We start from the raw sequence: 21,044 nt of genomic DNA, 5'->3' as shown, positions 1-21,044 counted from the left end.
TCTTTTGTAGCCTTTAAATACAGACAAAGTTCAAGATCAGATTGAATATTCAGTTACAAACAGGGAAATTTTGGTTTTGCTCTGAGATACTGGCAATAGCACTGAAGAGAGTTAACAGTGACACCAGTGGTACTGAAATTTACAAGACAGTCACATTTTCACCCTCAAAAACATGTTTTTCTAAAGTAAATTGTTGTGTTATATCAGTAGAAGAATTTCTTGTGAAAATGAAGATTGCCTCAATTAATCAAGCAATAAATGAAAACTGATTTTTCTGTATTTTCTGTATTTATTTTGACTGAAATAATACTGGTGTGATCTCTTACCAATGCAAAGTTGGACTACTATCCAGGTAAAAAGTAACATGTTTGCAGAGACCATGGCAAAAAGAGTTGTACAGTAATTATTTCACTCATCATCATCTCAAACTGTCAACATCAGTGTGAATCTGCTCCCCCTGCTGCTGGAGTGTTTGTGGAAAGTGGAAATATGATCACCATTATGTATATCATAACAAATATTTTATGTTGGTACCAGTAAAGATAAGGGTATTGGTCACTGGTACTGTAAGTGCAGTGAAGTTTAACCATCTCATGTTGAGAAGCTGTTTGAACTCTTATTGGCTGATTGACAGAATCTTGTGTGTTGCACTTTGTCAGGAAATACAAAAAAAGTAAATAAATCTGTTTTGAAGTATACAAAAAAGTATATCTCAGCCAGATTAACATAGTTTACCTAAAGCATATAAAAAGGCAGTATTAGTGAAATATAATGATGATAAATATGAACCAGTCTGAGTTTTGATTTCACTGTGTGTGACTTTGTTTGCAAAGGTGAAACACTGCTCAGAGCTTGCATGTATAAGACGATACAATTCTGCCACGGTGTGACCAGGTTTTGCAATTACATTAAAAAAAAAAGAAAAAAAAAAACCTTGTCGCAGTTTTTCCCTGTTTGAATTTTAATCTTTTTTTTTTTTTTTTGCTACACTATTTTCAACATTTACTGTTCATACTCAATAGTTTGATTCTAAAGGTTGAAATGATAATCTTTAATTAAAAGAAGAGGAATTTGTTGAATAAACAGATTAATTTAATGCTGTTTTCATGCAAGAAACTAATGAAATATGATGTTTAATGCTTCTTTTAAATGTTTCTGGTTTACTTGCATGCCTTCTGCACACAGGTGTTACCACATATATTATTAAATTAAGGGCTGAATAGATTGTGGTTTTGATTATGGTTTTCACGAGATATTTTCAAATTGAAATGAGCTTCAGGTTTTTGTATGACGTGTCTCATGTTTTGTATCACTGGGCTCCAACTCTTAGAGCACAATAATAGAGAGCTGAATCTGTCAGAGTTACATTAGTAATAGTAAGTTCAGTTGATGTATCTGATGTAGTCGACTGAAACCGATTATCAGAGGTGCGTGTAGCACTCAATGATCGAGCACCTTTATATGCTAAAAACAAAAGTTCTCCATGTAGATTCTGTCTGTACCAGTAAAGCCGAATGTTATTGCTGGTTGTAATAAATGAGCAGCTCAGCTTGACAGTTTCTCTTTCTTGTTTGATAACATTTTTCTCTTTATCTGGCTCAATACTGTTCCCAGACACCAAACCTGTGAACAAAAAGCAGAATATGAACCAAGCACATTTCAAACATTTCAAACACTGCTCACAAACAGTAAAAATGACTTTTGAAAAAATGAATAATTTTGCTGTTTCATCATTTAGTCAATAATTAATGTACCTATTCCCATAATAACAATAAGCAGAAAGCATCTGTCCATGTTAAATCAGATCAGTTCTTTTTTGAGTCTTTCGATGTTCTGAACTGTGTTTGAGACAGTGAAACTCTTAAAGACACCCAGGTACTTCCTGTTCGCTGTCACATGATGCTGTTTGCTTTGGATAAAAACAATTAAAATGATCTATCTGTCTCTCTTTCTGTCCATCCGTAAAATGTTCTTCTTCATCAAATGCTCTTCTTCGTTGACAGTAAACAATGTCATATTTTCTGTCTTTCTGATATTTATAGACATCATGTAATATGTGTTTGTATGTCTTGTTATACATTGTTTATATTGTATTATTTAATGCAGTGACGGCTTGTGGATTTTAAAACAGAGGAGGCACACTAATTGTATTGGTCTGGGGATTATTTGTATCATTATTATTATTTTCTTAAAGGGGGGGGTGAAATGCTATTTCATGCATACTGAGTTTTTTACACTGTTAAAGAGTTGGATTCCCATGCTAAACATGGAAAAAGTTTCAAAAATTAAGTTGTACGTTTGAAGGAGTATTTTTGTTCCAAAAAAACCTCTTCCGGTTTGTCACAAGTTTCGGAAAGTTTTTTTCGAGTATGGCTCTGTGTGACGTTAGATGGAGCGGAATTTCCTTATATGGGTCCTAAAGCACTTCTGCCGGAAGAGCGCACGCTCCCGTATAGCAGAGCACTGAGAGGCTGAGCACAGCCTGATCAGAGCGAAAGCGTCGCGAAAAGTCACAAAAGAAGTGTGTTTTTGGTTCCCAGGGCAAGACAACCCTGCACAGAAACAGCATTAAGGGACCAGTGGATGGAGTTTATTTTTACAGAGCATCAACGGAGTTGTGCAAGTGTTTTTGTTTGTTCCCTGCATTTCGGATTGCACATCGTTTAATTCTTAAGGATAATGCAGTCCCAACTAAAAAGGGTCACGATCGTGTGTTGGAACCACATGCGGTGAGTAAAACTGCTTCAAATATCTCTGTGTTGTGTTGTTAACTTAGCTATCAGCGCGTAAGCACATCAAGTAAACAACATGCGATGTTGTCATCAAACTGCACTTTCCACATGTACAGCTTAAAAAAAAAAAAAAAAAAAAAAAAAGACGACATAAAGTGGAACTTAGTCATTTTCCAAAACCGCTAAACAAATATATACAGTTTCAGTACATACCACATAGCATACCGCCTTTGCTGATGCTGCTCTTGTTAAATTTCAGCCTCTGGATCTGTGTCACAGCTTCCACATGCTCTCAACTCAAAAGCCTACTGGCGCTCGTGATTCTTTAACTCCGCCCACACGTCACGCCTCTAGACGCTCGTGTTTTTCCGGGAAAAATCGGTACAGACTATCTTTTTCTTATAAATATAATAAAAATAAAGACTTTTTGGAGTTATGAAGGATGCAGTACTACTCTATAGGTACTCAAGATTAACAGGATATTGAGTGAAAACGAGCATTTCACCCCCCCTTTAACAACTTTAAAATGGCTTTTTGGTTGTTTTTAGTCAGAAAAGTAAAGAAAACGATACACATACAGCAAGATAATGTAACTTCACTTACCTGGCCTATCACTTGGAGCAAACCATCCCTTCTTAAAAGTCTATGTTAAAATAGAGCTGCCTTTTATGCCTGTTAATTAAGCTGACGGCTGTAGCCTATATCTATCTTAGGCATGTTTTCCCTTCATTTTTAATGTGTATAAAAATTGTTTGAATGACAGCTTGGGAATTATGTTGGCGATCAAATATTCAATATCGCTACTTACAGTATCATAAGTAATTGGTACTTTATCAGCGCAGTGGGAGATGTTCAAACTAAAGACACGTAATTTACGTCTCTATGATAATTGTTTGATATAACAGAAGGGTGGCTAGCATCATCTGCGAGGTGTCTTTTCTTAACACTCCACATCGCTCCACAAAGTGTACACTCAATGTTATGTTGGGTGAATGTCATAATGTCAGTTTAAAGGGGTCAAAATGATGTGATTTCAATAAAGAAGATCTGTAAAATTGCAAAGACTAAAGTCTCAAATCCAAAGAGATATTCTTTATAAAAGTTAAGAGTCAACCACACCCCCCTGAAATGGCTCGTTCTAACACACCCCCACATATCTACGTCACTATGTGGGAAGATTTGCATAACACTGCCCAATTATTCTCATTGTAGTATTGTTGTTGCCGCCACTGTAATGTCGTAAAGACGCTGTGTGTTTGGTTGTGAAAGCAAAACTACTTTGTTTGACCTTCCAAAAGAGGACAATATTCGCTTCGTCATGCCTGGAGCTGATCCATGCTGGTCGCTGAGGAAATACATCAACCTTGCACTGTGAATCGCCGGTTCGGCTTTCACCGAGGACAAAGCGGAGTCTATCCCAGAGTCATAGCATGTGGTTGCCGCAAGCTCCTTCGCAGAATCCACTGGCTGTGCCGTTCTCTAGCTGGCCCGCCTCCGCTCGCTCTAGGCCGCGGGTGTTTGACGCGGTTTCATTGTGAAAGCGAAACTACTTTGTTTGGCCTTACAAAAGAGGACACAATTAGAAATCATGTTTATAATGGTTTTCAATGTTTATTTTTCTTCACTCCAGCTGGACAGGGCATCACAATATGTTACGGGACATAACATTTCCATCACCCAGTTGAGGTACCCGGCCAATCACAATGCATTGGATAGCTGGCCAATCACAGGACACCACACTTTTCAGACCAATGAACCTTGTAAAAATCAGCGGGTTTCATAAGGTTGGGCATTGAGGAGAAACAGTAATGTACAGTTTGTGGAAAATAATGTTTTTTGAACCTTAAACCACGTAAACACATTTCATTACACCAAATACACAAAATAATGTTCTTTTTAGCAGCATCATATGACCCCTTTAAGACTGTTTGACTCACTGCATCTGCTCTATTGTTGCTCTCTCTCACTGGGGTTTTTGTAGGGAACCCAAAAGTTTCCTGTGACTGTGGGCCTCAGAGCACAGTAATACACAGCAGAGTCTGACACCGTAGTAGAGGTGATCTCCAGATCCAAGTGCTTTTGTTCTCGTTTAGTGAGTTTAACTGAGAGTCTTGGATCTGCATCAGACTTTTTGGTGGTTGTTGTACCATCAAGGATGAGCTCAAGAAATTCAGGAGTTGAACCAGGATATTGACGGTACCAGTATAGATAATCTGCAGAGGAATAACTACAGGATAATGTAACACTTAGGAGTAACCCTCCTCAGCAGAAAGCTCTGTTTTGTCTGGTGTGATAACGTTTCCAGAGACAGCAGCTGAAAAAGAAGTACATGTTTAATGAGATCTTTTTAAATAAGCTAATCATTAACAATCAATAATAAATATATACATACACATACACATACATGCCAGACTGTAGAAGAGAAAAACTGAAAAGATATCCATTGTGCAGTGCACTGTGTTCATTTGAAGACTAGAATAGTTTCTTCAGTCTGAATTGATTAGATTGTGTCAGGTCTGTGTAGTCCCTCCTCTCTGTTGACATTTCACTCCTGGAGAACAGAAGAAGGGTCCAAAGACACCTTGGCAATTGACTCGCCATTGGGTAGGTTTTTTTCTCTCTTTTTTTTAACTCGCCAGACTGATATATATATATATATATATATATATATATATATATATATATATATATATATATATATATAATGATGAAATAAAATAAAAAATAAAAATATATAATATAAATAAAGAAAAATATTTTATATATAATTAAAAAAATTAATAATAAAAAATTATTTAATGGTATAACTAAAGTTCTGTCATTAAATAATACTTGATTATCATATAATAATGCTTGACTGACTGATGTTAAATGTGTACTTTCAAATATTTAAAAAACTACACATTTAAGTACACATTTAACATCAGTCAGTCAAGCATTATTATATGATAATCAAGTATTATTTAATGATAGAACTTTAGTAATTAGAATTAAAACTTGATAAACATGTTTGAATGCATATTAATCATTTTATTGAACATTTAAACTGGACTGGTCATGGTGCTTTTTTGCTCATTCAGTGTTTCAGTTTTTTTTTTTTTTATAACCCTGGGGAAAAAAACAAACAAAAATCCTGATAAGGTAATAATGATTGTAATTCTACTCATAAGAACCAATACCCCGCTAAGGATTTAACAAGCTGTAAAAGATTTAACAAGCTGTAAAAGAATTTACACAAATAAAGGATGAATGACAGTTTTGATTACATACTATAGAATTTAAAGCGACAAATCAATAAAACAAGCAACCAAGTCAGCTTTGTTTATTTTTTAGGGTGATGGGTAAATAGACCATTTTCACAGCAGTCCTCCACAACTGTAAGTGAAGCTTTGTTTTCTGCTTATGTTAATAGTGATGATGTTCAATAGCAGAATGTTTACTTACAATCAGGCTTACAATAGTAAATAGGAGGCATCATGTGTATGTAGATATTGCCACCTTCAGGCAAAAAAAATTTTTTGTGTGAGTGTTGAGTGTGTTTCAGTCACTGTGGGCTGCAGAGCACAGTAGTACACAGCAGAGTCAGACACACGCACATCCTGGATCATCAGTGGAACTGCTTTTGTTAGTGTGTTCAGACTTGCATTAAATCTCTTCTTGAACTCTTCCTCATTGTTTCCATAAGTAGCAACTCTGTTCAGCATGTACTTTGGGAATCCATTTACTTTTTGCTGGTACCAGAAGAGAGTTGGCGATGGTTCAGTGGTTGTATATGTACAATTGATTATTACAGCTGCTCCTTCAACAGCAGTTTGAACTCTCATATTCTGCTGGACGACATCCTCAGATTTACACCCTGGAAATTAGAAAACCATTTGCAAATTTAATTCATTCAGTCATTGTCAAATTGAAGAAAGGGGTTTAAAATCTACTTACCCAATAAATATGGGATGAACAACATGAAATATTTTTGCCAGTGTGTCATCATAATACTATAAATATGTTGTGCTAAATTACACTAAACTGAATGAGCACATCAATGAATGAACAGTAGAACAGAAGTTTTAACCGTCTCTTTGCTTCAGTATCTCTTTGCTAAAGTTACACTGAATACATTTACAAACACCTGGAGGAGGAGACTATAGCACATTACCTCACTACACTTGACTGAAAGAATTTGTGATTCATTTTGACTCTTAAGTGTCATAGTATCATAGAATAATTTGCATTAAATTTGATAGAATTATTTTTCAATCATATCTAATTTCTCAGTTATAAATAGAAAAGTGCAGATTTATAATACAGACAAAATAAAAACATGGGATGAGGTTATTAGACAATATTGGTTTTGTCACAAACACCCTAAAAAATAAAGTAGTAAAATACAATTATATATTCATTGTGTCTACTAATGTTTACTATGAAACTGAAATCTAATCTATGTTGAACTGGTTAAAGGGATAGTTCACATAAAAAAAATTAAAATAATAATAATAATAATAATAATAATAATAATAATAATCTTTTGCTCACCTCATGTTGTTCGAAACCTGTATGACTTTAACTAAATATTTTTGTGTTTTTGTTCATATAGTGTCAATGGTCAAAGTCAGTGGTCTCCAAAATAGTTATACATGTTTAGGATATAATGAGGGTGTTGAGAAATGATGACAGAACAATACTTTTTGGGTGAACTGACTTTAAGATCCTTTTATTAAATTCATGGCCATGGAACTCTGTTCACTCTCTCTTTTGGTGATTGTATCCAATGTTTTGTGAGTGTATTATGATGACAGGAGTGGTTTGTGGTAGATCTCAGTGTTTTTGTGTGAGTGTTGAGTGTGTTTCATTCACAGTGGGCTGCAAAGCACAGTAGTACACAGCAGAGTCAGACACACGCAGATTCTTGATCAAGAGTGGAACTCTTCTTGATGTTGAATCTAATGTTGCAGAAAATCTATCTTTAAATTCATCCTTGGTAGTTCCTTGACCAACTGTAAATTCACTCAGCATGAATGTTGGTGATCTTTTTGGTAGTTGTTTGTACCAGAAGAGATAAGCATTAGAAGAACTGGTAGAGTAATTGCACAGTAGAGTGATTTGAGCTGATTCATTGGCAGTCATTTCTCCTGAAGGCTGTTCAACTTTGTCTTGTCCCCAGCAAACTGGAAAATAGATGTAGCCATGATTTAAGTGCTTACATTGAGTATATCATACAGTAAAGTGTAAATTATCAAATAATGTTCTTACCAAACTCAAAAGCTGTGAAGAAAAGAGTAATAATCACCCATTTTGCCATTCTCACTTTAAGATAAAGAGGGAGAATATTTGAACAGAATTTTCCAGAAGTCTTTTCTTCTTACTGCACAGTCTCTGTTTCTCATTGTAGTTTGAGGTTCTTCACAAGCCTCAGCTTTATATACAGTAAGAATTTGAGGAATGATGCCTCCTTGTGGTGAGTTTGAATAGATTTTGCTGATCTGAACTATTTCAATTAAATTCAGTCACATTCTGACAATTCACAAACAGTGTAACTAATGTCCGAATCAATGTATTATTACTGTATAATAAAGAAGTAAAATGACATTTATTGGATGTTAATATGCACTATATGAAGAGTTTGACTTTGAGATGAACATTTTGAGACTCAGGCAGACTTCATACAAGAGATTTTGCAGAGGAGATATTAAATTATAATTATAAATTATACAATTATAATTATAATAATTCAAAAAGTATATATTTTTTCCTTTCCATTACCCTTTCAGTAAGCACTCACAGGTGTTTCCACAAGTTTAATTATATTGTGTGAATTATAGATTGTGGGTTTGATGTGGCTTGAGATTAAAGAGAAAAATGAATTTGAGTTTTTGTACGGCTTCACATTGACTTTGTATCACTGGGCTCCAACTTCTAGAGCACAATAATAGAGAGCTGAATCTGACGGAGTTACTCCAGTAATAGTGAGTTCAGTGGATGTTCGTGATGTAGTCGACTCAAAGCGAGGATCAGCTGGTTTCCCAGTTGTAGTGGCTGATCTGGCAGGTCTAAATATTAAATACTGAGGTTTTCCATTAGGATACTGCCTGTACCAGTACAGATAAACATAATTGTCGCTTGTGTCATATGAGCAGCTGAGGGTCACAGTCTCATCTTCCTTTATGACAACTGCATCTTTATTTGGCCTTATCTGGTCTGCAGTCATCACACCTAAATCAAACAAATAAAATGGCATATATATATATATATATATATATATATATATATATCATTTGCCGTTCAAGTAACACACAAAATTATCTCAAATTAATATCACTGTAATAAATAAAAAAATAAAAGTGTCTGCATGTACCTGAAGCCAGAATTAAAATGAGAAGCAGGTGAAGTAGGTGTTTTTCCATGTTGACTAGGTCAGATCAGGTGTGTGTTAATGTTGTCTGTGCTCTGAGCTGTAGATCTGTGTTACTGTGAGTCTCTGCAGTTTCACTCTCAAACACATTGAAACTTCCTGCTTAAAATCCCCTGGGGCCTCATATATAAAACTCTCCATAGATTTCATCCTAAAAGTGTACATGCACACAGAAGCTAGGTTTTTACGTATGCACAAAAGTTTTCAGGTTTATGAAACCATGAACCTGTGCAAAAATCCCTTTATAAATTCCAGTCAGGGAAAGATTGTGCATATGTGCATGTCCACCCAGTGTCCTCCCCAAAATAACCATATATAGAGCTTACAATGACCTCGTTTTACTGTGCATAATCTCATCTGCATATTACTTCCATGCATATTCCCATCCACATGACACCATGTTTAATGTCAAAGGTACAAGACATTATGGAAATACTGTATGAGACTAACTAAATAACATTTGTGCCACATTATTTATTTTTTTGCCAAAATCATACATAATGTTTTAGAATATATAAAAATATCTATAAAAACAAAATAGTTTATTTCTCAGATAAGCCTATTTTAGAATATACTTGTCCTCATTCTTTTCAACTGGCCATATAGTATTTAAATTGTTTTAAACAGTACAAATCAAATAAAATGTTTGCAGTTTTATTGAAAAGGTGAACACCTTTTAGCTATTTTTAGTGGAAACAGGAAAATATGCTTTGCAGTATAAATACAATTGTATGATTCAGCACATCACTGACAAAGTATTTTAAAAAGCTGATCTTTGAGGTTTATTTGATTCAAGTGTAAAGAGTGTGAAAGTTGTTGTTAGATGTTGTACTTTTATGATGCTCTACGTGACTTGCACATAAGTCTATTTCTATATATAGCTATGTTTTTGTGTGAGTGTTGAGTGTGTTTCAGTCACTGTGGGCCTCAGAGCACAGTAGTACACAGCAGAGTCAGACACTCGCAGATTCTTGATTGTCAGTGGAACTGTTCTTGATGTAGAGTCCAGTGTTGCAGAAAACCTCTCTTTAAATTCATCCTCAGTAGATCCTTTACCAACATTAAATTCACTCAGCATGAATGTTGGTGCTCTATTTGGTAGCTGTTTGTACCAGAAGAGATATGCATTTGTAGTTTTGGTAGAGTAATTGCACTGTAGAGTAACTGGATCTCCTATATTTGCAGTTGTTTCTCCTGACGGCTGTTTAACACCGTCTTGCCCCCAGCACACTGGAAAACACATTTAACTTTTTTTAATTAACATACGTATGTAAGTAACAAAAACAGTATCTGTAAAGTGCAATAAATCTATTTACCTAAGTCCTGTGCTGAGAGGAAAAGCATAATAATCATCAGTTTTTTCATTGTTGAGAATTAATGTTTTGATGTGTATTCTAATGAATGTGTCTCTCTGTCATTACTGTAGCTCTCTGTTTCCTCTGTGCTGCTGTTCTCTTGATAATATTTTAAGTCTTGTCTAAATCTTCACATGGTACTTTTGAAGGATGCTGCCCCCCAGTGCTGACTTTATTAATTACGAACAGATTCATTTTAAATTCAGCACCCATAGTCTAACACAGGTGTCTCCAAACCTGGTCCTGGAGGGCAGGTGTCCTACATGATTCTTTAAATTGCATATATTATTTGAATATTCAGCTTAATATTCAGTCCAGACTTTATTTCACTTTCTAAGGAATTGAATGGTGAATTGTAATTTGGCTTTGGAGAAGTTTAGATTTCTATACTAAATTAGCGATTGGAGCTCCATGCCAGAGCTGTGCTAGGACAGCATCTGTGAGTAGTAGGCTCTATGTGAGACTCCTTACAGGAAGTCCTCAGTTTGGGGCTAAGTTAGGCCTCCTCTCATCTGAGAGTCTCACGTGGAGGCCTCCAATCATAGAGCTCGGTCATCTACTGTGTGTGTCATCAGGCCTCCTCTTGCTACAGAGAGTTATCTTCATAGAGGCCTCTGTTTGCCAAAGCTCTGCTAGGTCAGCATCTGTTATTTGTAGGTTTCATGTGAGCCTCCTTACAATATGTTCTGCATGAGTATGGGGTATAGTTAGGCCTCCTCTTGTTTTAGAGTGTCATCATGCTGAGGCCTCCACTCCTAGAGCTCGGCCATTTACTGCAAGTGTCGTCAGGCCTCCTCTTGCTACAGAGAGTTACCTTCATTGAGGCCTCCACTTACCATAGGACTAATTAGATTCTGCTGTGCATTTGCATCTTCATTGATTTGTTTCATCAGGTTTCTGTTGACAAAAAAAATTAACAGTGCTTTAAGTGAATAAATTAAAGTTCTTTGAAATAGCCTTCCAATTCTAGAAATCACTCAGCCACAAATTACAATGTTACCAACAATTCTACCATTCTTATGTCCCCAAACACACACACATAATTAGTTTTAAAATCCAAGATTAGTCTTTTCATACCACCAAAGTCTATATTAATGTAACATTTTTTTTTCTTTAGTTTTAACATAGTCAGTCAGAACCGAACAAAGTATAAGTTAGTTAGAATTAATAATAAATGATCTAAGTAAATTAATCAAATTAAGTTATCATTTATGCACAATAAACTGAGTGTAAAATTATAGCACATGCATAGCACTTTGGGTAATAAGAGATGTATCATAACAGTTGTTGTGTTATGACAGGATAATTATTTATAACATAAAAAAAATAAACAAAATGATAATTAATAATTATAAGTAAAATGGCTGAAATGTACAGATTTTTTTATTTCTCGATTTTATTTTTTTATTTCTCTTTTTTTTATGTCTGGAAACAATTACTTATCAGTTATCACACTCAGACACAGATTTTTTTCACATAATTTAATAATGTCTGTGTTTAAAAAGATTGTGGTTTTGATGTTTTTCATTTTCAAAGAGGAAAAAATTATTTGCACCACAAACTCTTAGAGCGCAGTAATAAAGAGCTGTATCTGCCAGAGTTACACCAGTAATAGTGAGTTGAGTGGATGTTTCTGATGTTGTCGACTGAAAGCGAGGAGACTCTGGGGTCCCAGTTCTGCTCCATTAAAGAGCTTCTTTCCACATTAAATAATACTGAGGTTCTCAACAAGATCAATTGTGAATATTAATAGAACCTCAACCAGACTCATTTTGTTGTTGTTGTTGTTATTGTATAGACAATGAAAAAGGTAGAGCAACAGATCTGTAAATAAGATATCTGTTAATTATTAAATATTAAAAGAGGAGCTAATTCTGTAATGAGGCTTGATAATATGAATATATGGTGCATATCGCCATCTAATGGTTACCAAAAATCATTACAAATGAAGTTTAATTTTTAAAGTAGGGAAAATAATAATAATAAAAATAATAATAATAAAACATTCTACATTCTCTCCATAATCAATTTATATAAGAGGTACATTTATGAAAAATAAAAAATAAAAATAGATGTACGTCTTCACACGTGTCAGGATTCACACAGAGCAGAGTCTGATACAGCAGCAGAGGATCCACACGTTTGATTTCTTTTGTAGCTTTTGAATACAGACGAAGATCAGGCTCAGATTTAGTTGAATATTCATCAAGAAAAAGTAGGAACTCTGGTTTTGCTCTGAGATACTGTCGATACCACTGGAGAGAGTTAACATTGCCAGTACTGGTACTGTATTTACAGGACAGTGTCACATTTTTACCCTCAACTACATATTTTTCTGAAGACAGTGGTTGAATTGTATCAGCAAAATAAGTTCCTGTGGAAAAGAAACTCAATTAATCAAGTAGTAAATTAATATAATAGATCTATAACTTTAATTGGATTTTATATGGAAGTTTTTTTTCCAGCTGTTTAATGATTTTTGTTGTTGAATGATTGTTTTCATAATAAAATTTAAAAAAAATGCTTGAATGAATAAATCTTACCCATGCAAAGTTGCATTATTATCAAGGTAAAGACAAAAATGATGTCTTCAGTGTTGACAGTGATGGCAAAAATAGACTTTGAATAACTGCTTCTCTCTGGCTCACACCCTCAACAGTGTGAATAAACTCCTCCCACTGATGGAGTCTGTTTACTTTCTAACAACAACAGGAAAAAATATATGCTTATGTCAGAAACTAATTAAGTGTGTGTGTGTGTGTGTGTGTGTACACACACACACACACACACAAACCTGTTTAAAAAATAAATAATAATAATAATAATAAAATGATTCATAATAATAGCCTTTCTTGTAAAACAGTAAATTAAAAAAATTATGGAAAACAAATATTAGCATTAGACATACTAATGTGATTTAAGAGCACAAACCATTACAGAAAAAAATATATATATTTTGTTAATTACCAATACTGTTAGTTTAGGGCAGTTACACCTTATATTGGGTGGTGGTATAGTAAATTTGTTAAGCACTTTTGAACCAGATTTGGTTCAACACAGTCTCACTCTCTACTCGTCAAATGTCTGACGCATGGTCAAGTGATCTGGCGTCACTTTTTTGACGCACTGGGTATACCTTTGGCGTTATTTTTCAACGTGCAGGTTAGTCCGATAGACTTCTATAGAACTCAGTAGCGTTTATATTTGACGTCTTGGTTCAGCACACCGCAACTACACTGAATAAATAAAAATAAATAATAGGCTACAAAAAAAAAAATATATATATATATATATGACAGAGATCGTTTTTATCTGGCCCTCCAACTTGTTTTTGAGGTTTAAATATTCTCGCAATCTGATATTAAAGTGATCTCTGTGCCAAAGCTTAGCGCGTTCATCAGTGGTGAGTTTAACAACACTCAACTGCAGGTAAAACAGCACTCAGCGGTGAGTTTGACCAAAGCAACACTCAACTGCAGGGAAAACGGCATAAAAAGGTGAGTTTAACAACGCTCCAAGGCGCGTGCAAGTAAGCAGTTTAACCGTTTTCTTACACACCATTCTCGCTTATCGCTTATTCATAGTTCATCATCTCTATGAAATCACGTTCAAGAAGTCTCATTCAGCACACATCGCGATACTTGCCATCAGTTTCCATGTGCCACAGGGTCGGTGAGTAGATATAATTACGCTCTTTTAATGCCTGTTATAAAATGTATTCTGTCTTTATTAATCAGATTAGCGCCATATTGTTTACTCGCTGTATTATATCAGTCATCCGAGGCTGTCTTTGAGTTTCATTGCGTTTAACTAAGTGAACACACCTGCTAACTAGTGTGATTAAACCCTGTCGGTCACGTGACGTGCCATAGACTTTCAATATATTCATTTCATGTCAAAGATGTAAATTTGTAGTAAAATCATGGTAACCACGGCATGTACAATAGCAACAAATTAAATTTGAAGTTAAAACCCAGGAACGGGACATTTACCATGTTTTTACCTCAGTAACTGTAGTTCTACTATGGTATATTAATAATCAATACAACAATAAAATAATCATCAAACTAACTTTGGTTGTACAACTGTAATTGTCGTTTTTGATGTGCTTTTATATTACAGATATCACACATTTACTGTACCATGCTTTTGAACATTTTTATGTAAATCCAAAAAAAGTAAATGAATGAAAGGACATTTTTCCCTTCCTGCAGTTCATTCATATCAGTTTATATTTTAAATATTTTGCTCACAAAACATTATTAAAATTCTGTTTATAATTCTATTTTATTCTACCCCTCCCCCTTTCTTATTTTTATTATTATGTATTTTTTTTTTGTTGAAAAGATGTAAAGGAAGCAGTCATCCCTGTGGTGTTTGTGGAGAGGTTTTCCTTCAGAAATGGAGAAGACTGAAAGCTGCGGAGGCAGACATTTGCAGCAGTAAGTCTGTGTTGGTTTTACCTTTTTATCAAACTGCTGTTATAAATTGCACAGCATTTGTTGTTTCTTAAACTTTTGCACTGTCCAAATACCCACACTTGCCATCTTTGCACTTGGCCAATCGATTATTTATTTGACGTATTTCCTATGTTTAGGCCAAGTGTTCGAGTGAGCATGGTGACCACAAGTGTGTGTCGAACTTTTCATGACCTGATGACAGTGGTTCCCGTTCCTGATCCTGGAGAATCCAGCACTGCACGGTTTTGGTGTCTCTCTTATCTGACAAACACACTTTTGAGGTCTTGGAGTCTTCACTGATGAGCTGATGAGTTGAATCAGGTGTGTTTGATCAGGGAGACATCTCAAATGTGCAGTGTTGGGCTTCTCCAGGACCAGGATTGGGAGCCACTGCCTTACGGGACACACTTAAGTGTTTACAGAGATTTTTTTTTTTTTTTTTTTGATTATTATTCAACTTTGCATTTTAAAAGAAATTCTAATTCTCTTTTCATTAGTCCCTATTACAGAGGACAATTAAATTTTTGGGGCTTCTAATTAAGTGAAAAAAAAGCAGTTGCAAATGATGTACAAAATAAATATACTTTTCTGTACACCAAGAAAACATGCAACACTTTGTTTTACTTCCAAATTATTCTCAGTATCTAATTATTATTATTATTATTATTAATAATAATATTTCACATACATTGGAAAGGTTTCCGTGAGCAGATCAATTACACTACTGATAACATTCCTTTAAGCATGTAATATATTTTTTTATAATTCATATGAATATAGCTTGCTATTATTGACTAGCTTTTAATAATAGATGCATTTAATATATAATTATACAGCATCTTTACAGAGGCTGGTTTTATGGTCTAAAAGTAGCATGTAATAATATTTCCTTCCTTTCTGTCTTTCAGGATTGTTCGCAGATAATGATGTTCTTCTCGATCATGCACAAGGACTCACCTCTTTAACTCTTTATCTTCCCAACACACACAGAAATGCTCCCTTTATCAGTGTTTAGACTTTGCAGTGCAGTTTTGTTTTAGTTCTAAGCTTATAATGAATACATTGTGACCTTCCAGCAACCCATATATTGTATACAGAACCAGTGATCAAAACAATGGTTGAAAATAGTATTTTTATATTGATAAAGCATTGTGTTCTCTTTTTCAAGCTTCATACAGTAAACTTTACTTCTGGTGCTTTTATCATAAAAAAACAAACATCAGTTCTCATCAGGAGTTTTCGTAAAGGACGTATTCATGCACAGCCATCCCCTAGTTCCAGTCATGAAGTGAATGATGTTATTGTCAGTTTTATTTCTGCAATTTTATGTAGCAGGTGTTTGTTTTCCTGAACGTTATCTTTCTTCCATTGTTCGGACAATCAGTGTTTATTTGATGCTGTGCTGATGGAGGTTTATAGATGATATTGCACACTTGACATGCATGTCTTCATGGTCTTTATTTTCTGAGTTTGAAACAGTGTGTTGTATCACTTTTTGGTCAAATAAATTCTTCAGTGTTCTCTGAAAGACTATCTGTATTTACTTTTTTTTTTAAATAAAAGTATTTGCAAAGAATTTTTATTCTTCATAGTGGCAAAAACAACTTATTGACAGAGGATGCAGTGCAGTTATATGGGCAATTTGTCTTTGAATCAGTTTTTTTAACTCTGTTTTTATTGCTAGAGTTCAATTGGTAAAGAATGGCAAATCACAGAAAAACTAAAGTGAATAATTTTTATAGATTTAAAACAAAACAACATGCAATTTAAATGTTACAAGCTAATCATTTGATTAGAAAATGCACCTGTCTTTGAAAAAAAAAAAAAAAAGATTTAATGAGAGGAATCGGTTCGATAGAACTGCGAATGCTGGCCATGTGCTCATCAATATTGCCCAATTTTTGTCAAGCTGAAAACAATAATTAGCGCATTTGCATTATTGTTGGAGGAAGGTGTAGACGTTAATAAAACACAATCTAATAGGTAGCAAATGTTATTGATTGTTAACCAATCTATCCCTTCAGCCGAAAAACGAAAGTCATCGGTCATAAATGGATAAGGAAGCGTGACGCCGCTGCTCAGCTTTGATATCATTGGCTGTCAATGTCCCTTGTCATCGCAGGGTTGTCTGTGGTTGGACTATCCTTTAACCCATACTAAACAGCGCATCGTGTTACAGAAGAACGTTTTGCTACTATTATCACATTAGTAATATATTAAGTCAACAATTAAGGGTTGCTATGTTGAGGAAAATTACCTCTTTAGCGAGATCCTAACCCTAACCCTAATCATAACTTTGATGAACTACAAAAAAACAGCCCCTAGTTTCGCCTTTCCATATATAGAACGACGGAGGCTTGTGGGTAATGTAGTTTAAATCGTTTTATTGACGAAATGAAATAAATAATATATTTAATGGAAAACTGGATATATGAATAGTTTCATTGTGTAAACCTCTATGATATAATTGAAAGACAGAGTGAAATTTGGTATTTTAGAGGGAGCAATATTTAAAATGGCTTTATGAAACATTTCCATTTATTTCTGAAAACTGTGCCCGACATTATTTTATCAGCATAGCATAAGTAAAAATTCTTCTGGTTTTCTCTTTGATTCATTAATTGGACTCTGATTTACAGCCATTTCAAATGTACAGTTTTTGGCTCTTCCGGGGGGTGCTACTGGGCCCCTTGGGGTAGAAGGGCAGTAAAACCTACATGTATGTATTCTCCTCATAATGGACAACAAACTGAGCTGAGTCACATTTATATCTGACAGTTTTCATAGACTAACCTTTTCTTATTCTTATGTCATGAGCAGTAAAGCTTTTGACAGGACATGGTGAGGCCATCTGATGAAACATGGCAAAATTAGAAAGAAATGATTTAATAATAAAAATTATAGATTATTTATTTTATTTTTGAAGTTAACAGTAATAAATATAATGGATGAACCTGCAACAACATGCCATTATCTATTCCCCACTGTTAAGCAGTAATCAAGGACAATTTATACACATTGTGATACTTCACTTTTCCACAAGGAATAATTCATGGAGTACTCAGAATACTATATATATTAACTAATTAGCAACAATCAGTGTAAAAATGTCCTCCTCATCCCCTTATCTGGGTCCTCAGATGCTGAACATCAGTAATGTGCGTGCTCTTGGATTTAATGCAGTACAAGATCCATGTTGATCATTCCTGCTACATTCTCAGTTATCCCTCAAGTGTTTGTAACTATAAAGTAAATGGCTTTTCAAAATAATTCATCTAGTAAATCCCTTTATATAGATATATAGGCATATTTGTGATTAAATATATACAATAATAACTTTCTGGTGTATTGTTGTTCCAGATGTCATTAATGTTTAAGCAAAAAAATAATCCTGGTAATTAATATGTAGTTTTTCAAGTGTAGAATAAACCCATAGTAGCCTACAGTATCTAGTAAAATTATGAATTTACCAAGAATTTTCAACACACAATATTCACCATATTAATTTTATTGAAGCATAGACTATGAAGTTGATAAAGTAGCTTCAAGACAAACACAATTCAAGGAAAATAATAAAGGATAAAAAATTCATTAATATCATAAATTAATCAGTTCACACAGATGAGTGATGAAATGTCCTTAAAAGTAAAAAGAATCCATTCAGTCAACTGTCAACAATCAGATCATGTGATACTTATGAGACATGTGATACTGTTCCAGAAAATAATGATTCCCATCATCACATCTAAACTGGTTTCATCTCCCCATCGTGATCTTCTTCTCTCGTGTCTGGAAACTGTTTGTGGTTGATATCCAGCACTGATGTGGTGTAGCTTCTCTCAGCCAGAGGATCTCTCAGTCCTAAGATCCCAGACCTGGTCAAAGTGAAACAAACAATCCAGATGAAGTTGTTTAATGGACAGAGAGCTCAGCTTATGTTCTGTGTGATTTTAGCAGTGTGAGCAACTATTACCCTTGTAGTACTGTACACTTACCATTCTTCAAGCTGTTTTAAGACCTTTAGAGAAGGTTTTTCTCTGAAGACAATTTACCACATCCTCTTCTTTCAGTCCTTTCAAGAGCATCACTTGGTCAAAACCCCCCATTTGGCTGATGAGATCATCTGTACAAATTAAAATACTGCAATAAAAATTTCATTCTGCAAGAATTAAGGCAAAGGACTTGCTCATGAGACACCCCTTAGCATGTGACAGAATTTTTTGCCTCTATAATTAATCTATTGTTGCAGTAAATGTGTCTTTTTTCCCTCTCTAATTTATCTTCAAAGTTCCTGACTTCTCTCACAAATGTGTTTTAGTGTAAGGCCTGGCTTCAAACCAATCAACTATCAATCCACAATTTATAATACAACATTTATGAAACAATGAAATAATGTAAACCACTTACATAAAACTTGTATTCTTTTATTTAAGACAAACAGTTGGTGTTTTTTTTTTGTTTTTTTACTTAAAGTTTAAAAATATTCCAGTCACACTTTGCCTACATGATTTAATTGTAATAGCTGTATATAATTTTTTTTTTATTAAGAATAAAAACATAGAAAGAATAAATTACGGCTGAGATGAACAGTCCTGTGAGATAAAATCATAAAGTGCTGTAACACATAACACAGCATTGCACAGCATTGCTTCAACACACACATACCAGAGGACTTCTGTCTTTGTTTGGGCTCAAGATGGCCGTCTTCATTCCTCATGAGCAAATAATTTCCTTGGTCTTCCTTCTCTTCGGAAAAACAAGATAATCTTACTCTGTGTGCAATTAACATTGCTCATTAAACATATAATTAAGTTAATTTAAAATAAGATTCAGACAAGAGCATTTGATGAGTAAATGTTGATTCAAAAATATTTTAAACAAATGTACCTGGGAAGAGCTGATCATGGCAAGATTCGCTGAGACTCAGTAACAGCTCTTTTAGTTTTTAGGAAGGTTTGTGAGGGTTGGCTCTCAAAAGAGCTGTTGAGCTTGAACAGCATTATCTGCAAACAATCCTGTAAGACAGAAAGAAAGAAAAATATTACTACATTACATGCATCTTATACATTACTGTGCGTATGTGTGTGTGTAATTATACAGCTATATTCATATATATATAAAAAAAAAATATTACAAGCTAACAGGACTGTTATCAGTAGTGCGCAAGTCTTAATAATGCCAAAGCGCAGTGCCCTTAATGAACACTAAACCCACATTATCTCCAATACCGCTCCGGAGCTCTATACCAGGCTTAGTGTATCCCATCATGCATCAATTTTTGGAATAAATTGTGAGACCTTTTGTCGAGATCTCACAAGGGGTCACGGAAACCTTTACAATGTATGTAAAATATTAATAATAATAATAATAATAATAATAATAATAATAATAATAATAATTAGATATTGAAAATAATTTTTCAATTAATTTATTTTAAAATGCAAAGTTGAATGATCAAACTAAAAATCTCTGTAAACACTTAAGTGTGTCCCATAAGGCAGTGGCTCCCAATCCTGGTCCTGGAGAAGCCCAACACTGCACATTTGAGATGTCTCCCTGATCAAACACACCTGATTCAACTCATCAGCTCATCAGTGAAGACTCCAAGACCTCAAAAGTGTGTTTGTGAGATAAGAGAGACGCCAAAACCGTGCAGTGCTGGGGTTCTCCAGGATCAGGAACGGGAACCACTGTCATCAGGTCATGAAAAGTTCGACACACACTTGTGGTTATCATGCTCACTCGAACACTAGGCCAAATACAGGAAAGACTTCAAATAAGTAATCAAGTGGTCAAGTGCAAAGATGGTAAGTGTGGGTATTTGGACAGTGCAAAAGTTTAAGAAACAACAAATGCTGTGCAATTTATAACAGCAGTTTGATAAAAAGGTAAAACCAACACAGACTTACTGCTGCAAATGTTTGCCTCCGCAGCTTTCAGTCTTCTCCATTTCTGAAGGAAAACCTCTCCACAAACACCACAGGGATGACTGCTTCCTTTACATCTTTTCAGCTAAAAAAAAAAAACATAATAATAAAAATAAGAAAGGGGGAGGGGTAGAATAAAATAGAATTATAAACAGAATTTT

General features: G+C 34.5%; 1 gene segment (V, D, J or C); it reads right to left on the bottom strand.

The window, feature by feature from the left end:
• Positions 1-1,306: 1,306 nt before the first annotated feature.
• LOC113072547 (T cell receptor alpha variable 14/delta variable 4-like) lies at positions 1,307-1,826 on the bottom strand. The segment is given in 2 exon segments: positions 1,307-1,623; positions 1,755-1,826. Coding segments are annotated over 2 exon segments (354 nt in total).
• Between the last annotated feature and the right edge of the window lie 19,218 nt (positions 1,827-21,044).

Source organism: Carassius auratus, unplaced genomic scaffold, assembly GCF_003368295.1.
Source record: "Carassius auratus strain Wakin unplaced genomic scaffold, ASM336829v1 scaf_tig00009453, whole genome shotgun sequence".
In the NCBI taxonomy this organism is placed as follows: domain Eukaryota; kingdom Metazoa; phylum Chordata; class Actinopteri; order Cypriniformes; family Cyprinidae; genus Carassius; species Carassius auratus.
Note: the sequence above shows the minus strand (reverse complement) of the source record. Positions and strands in the feature narration are given on the sequence as shown.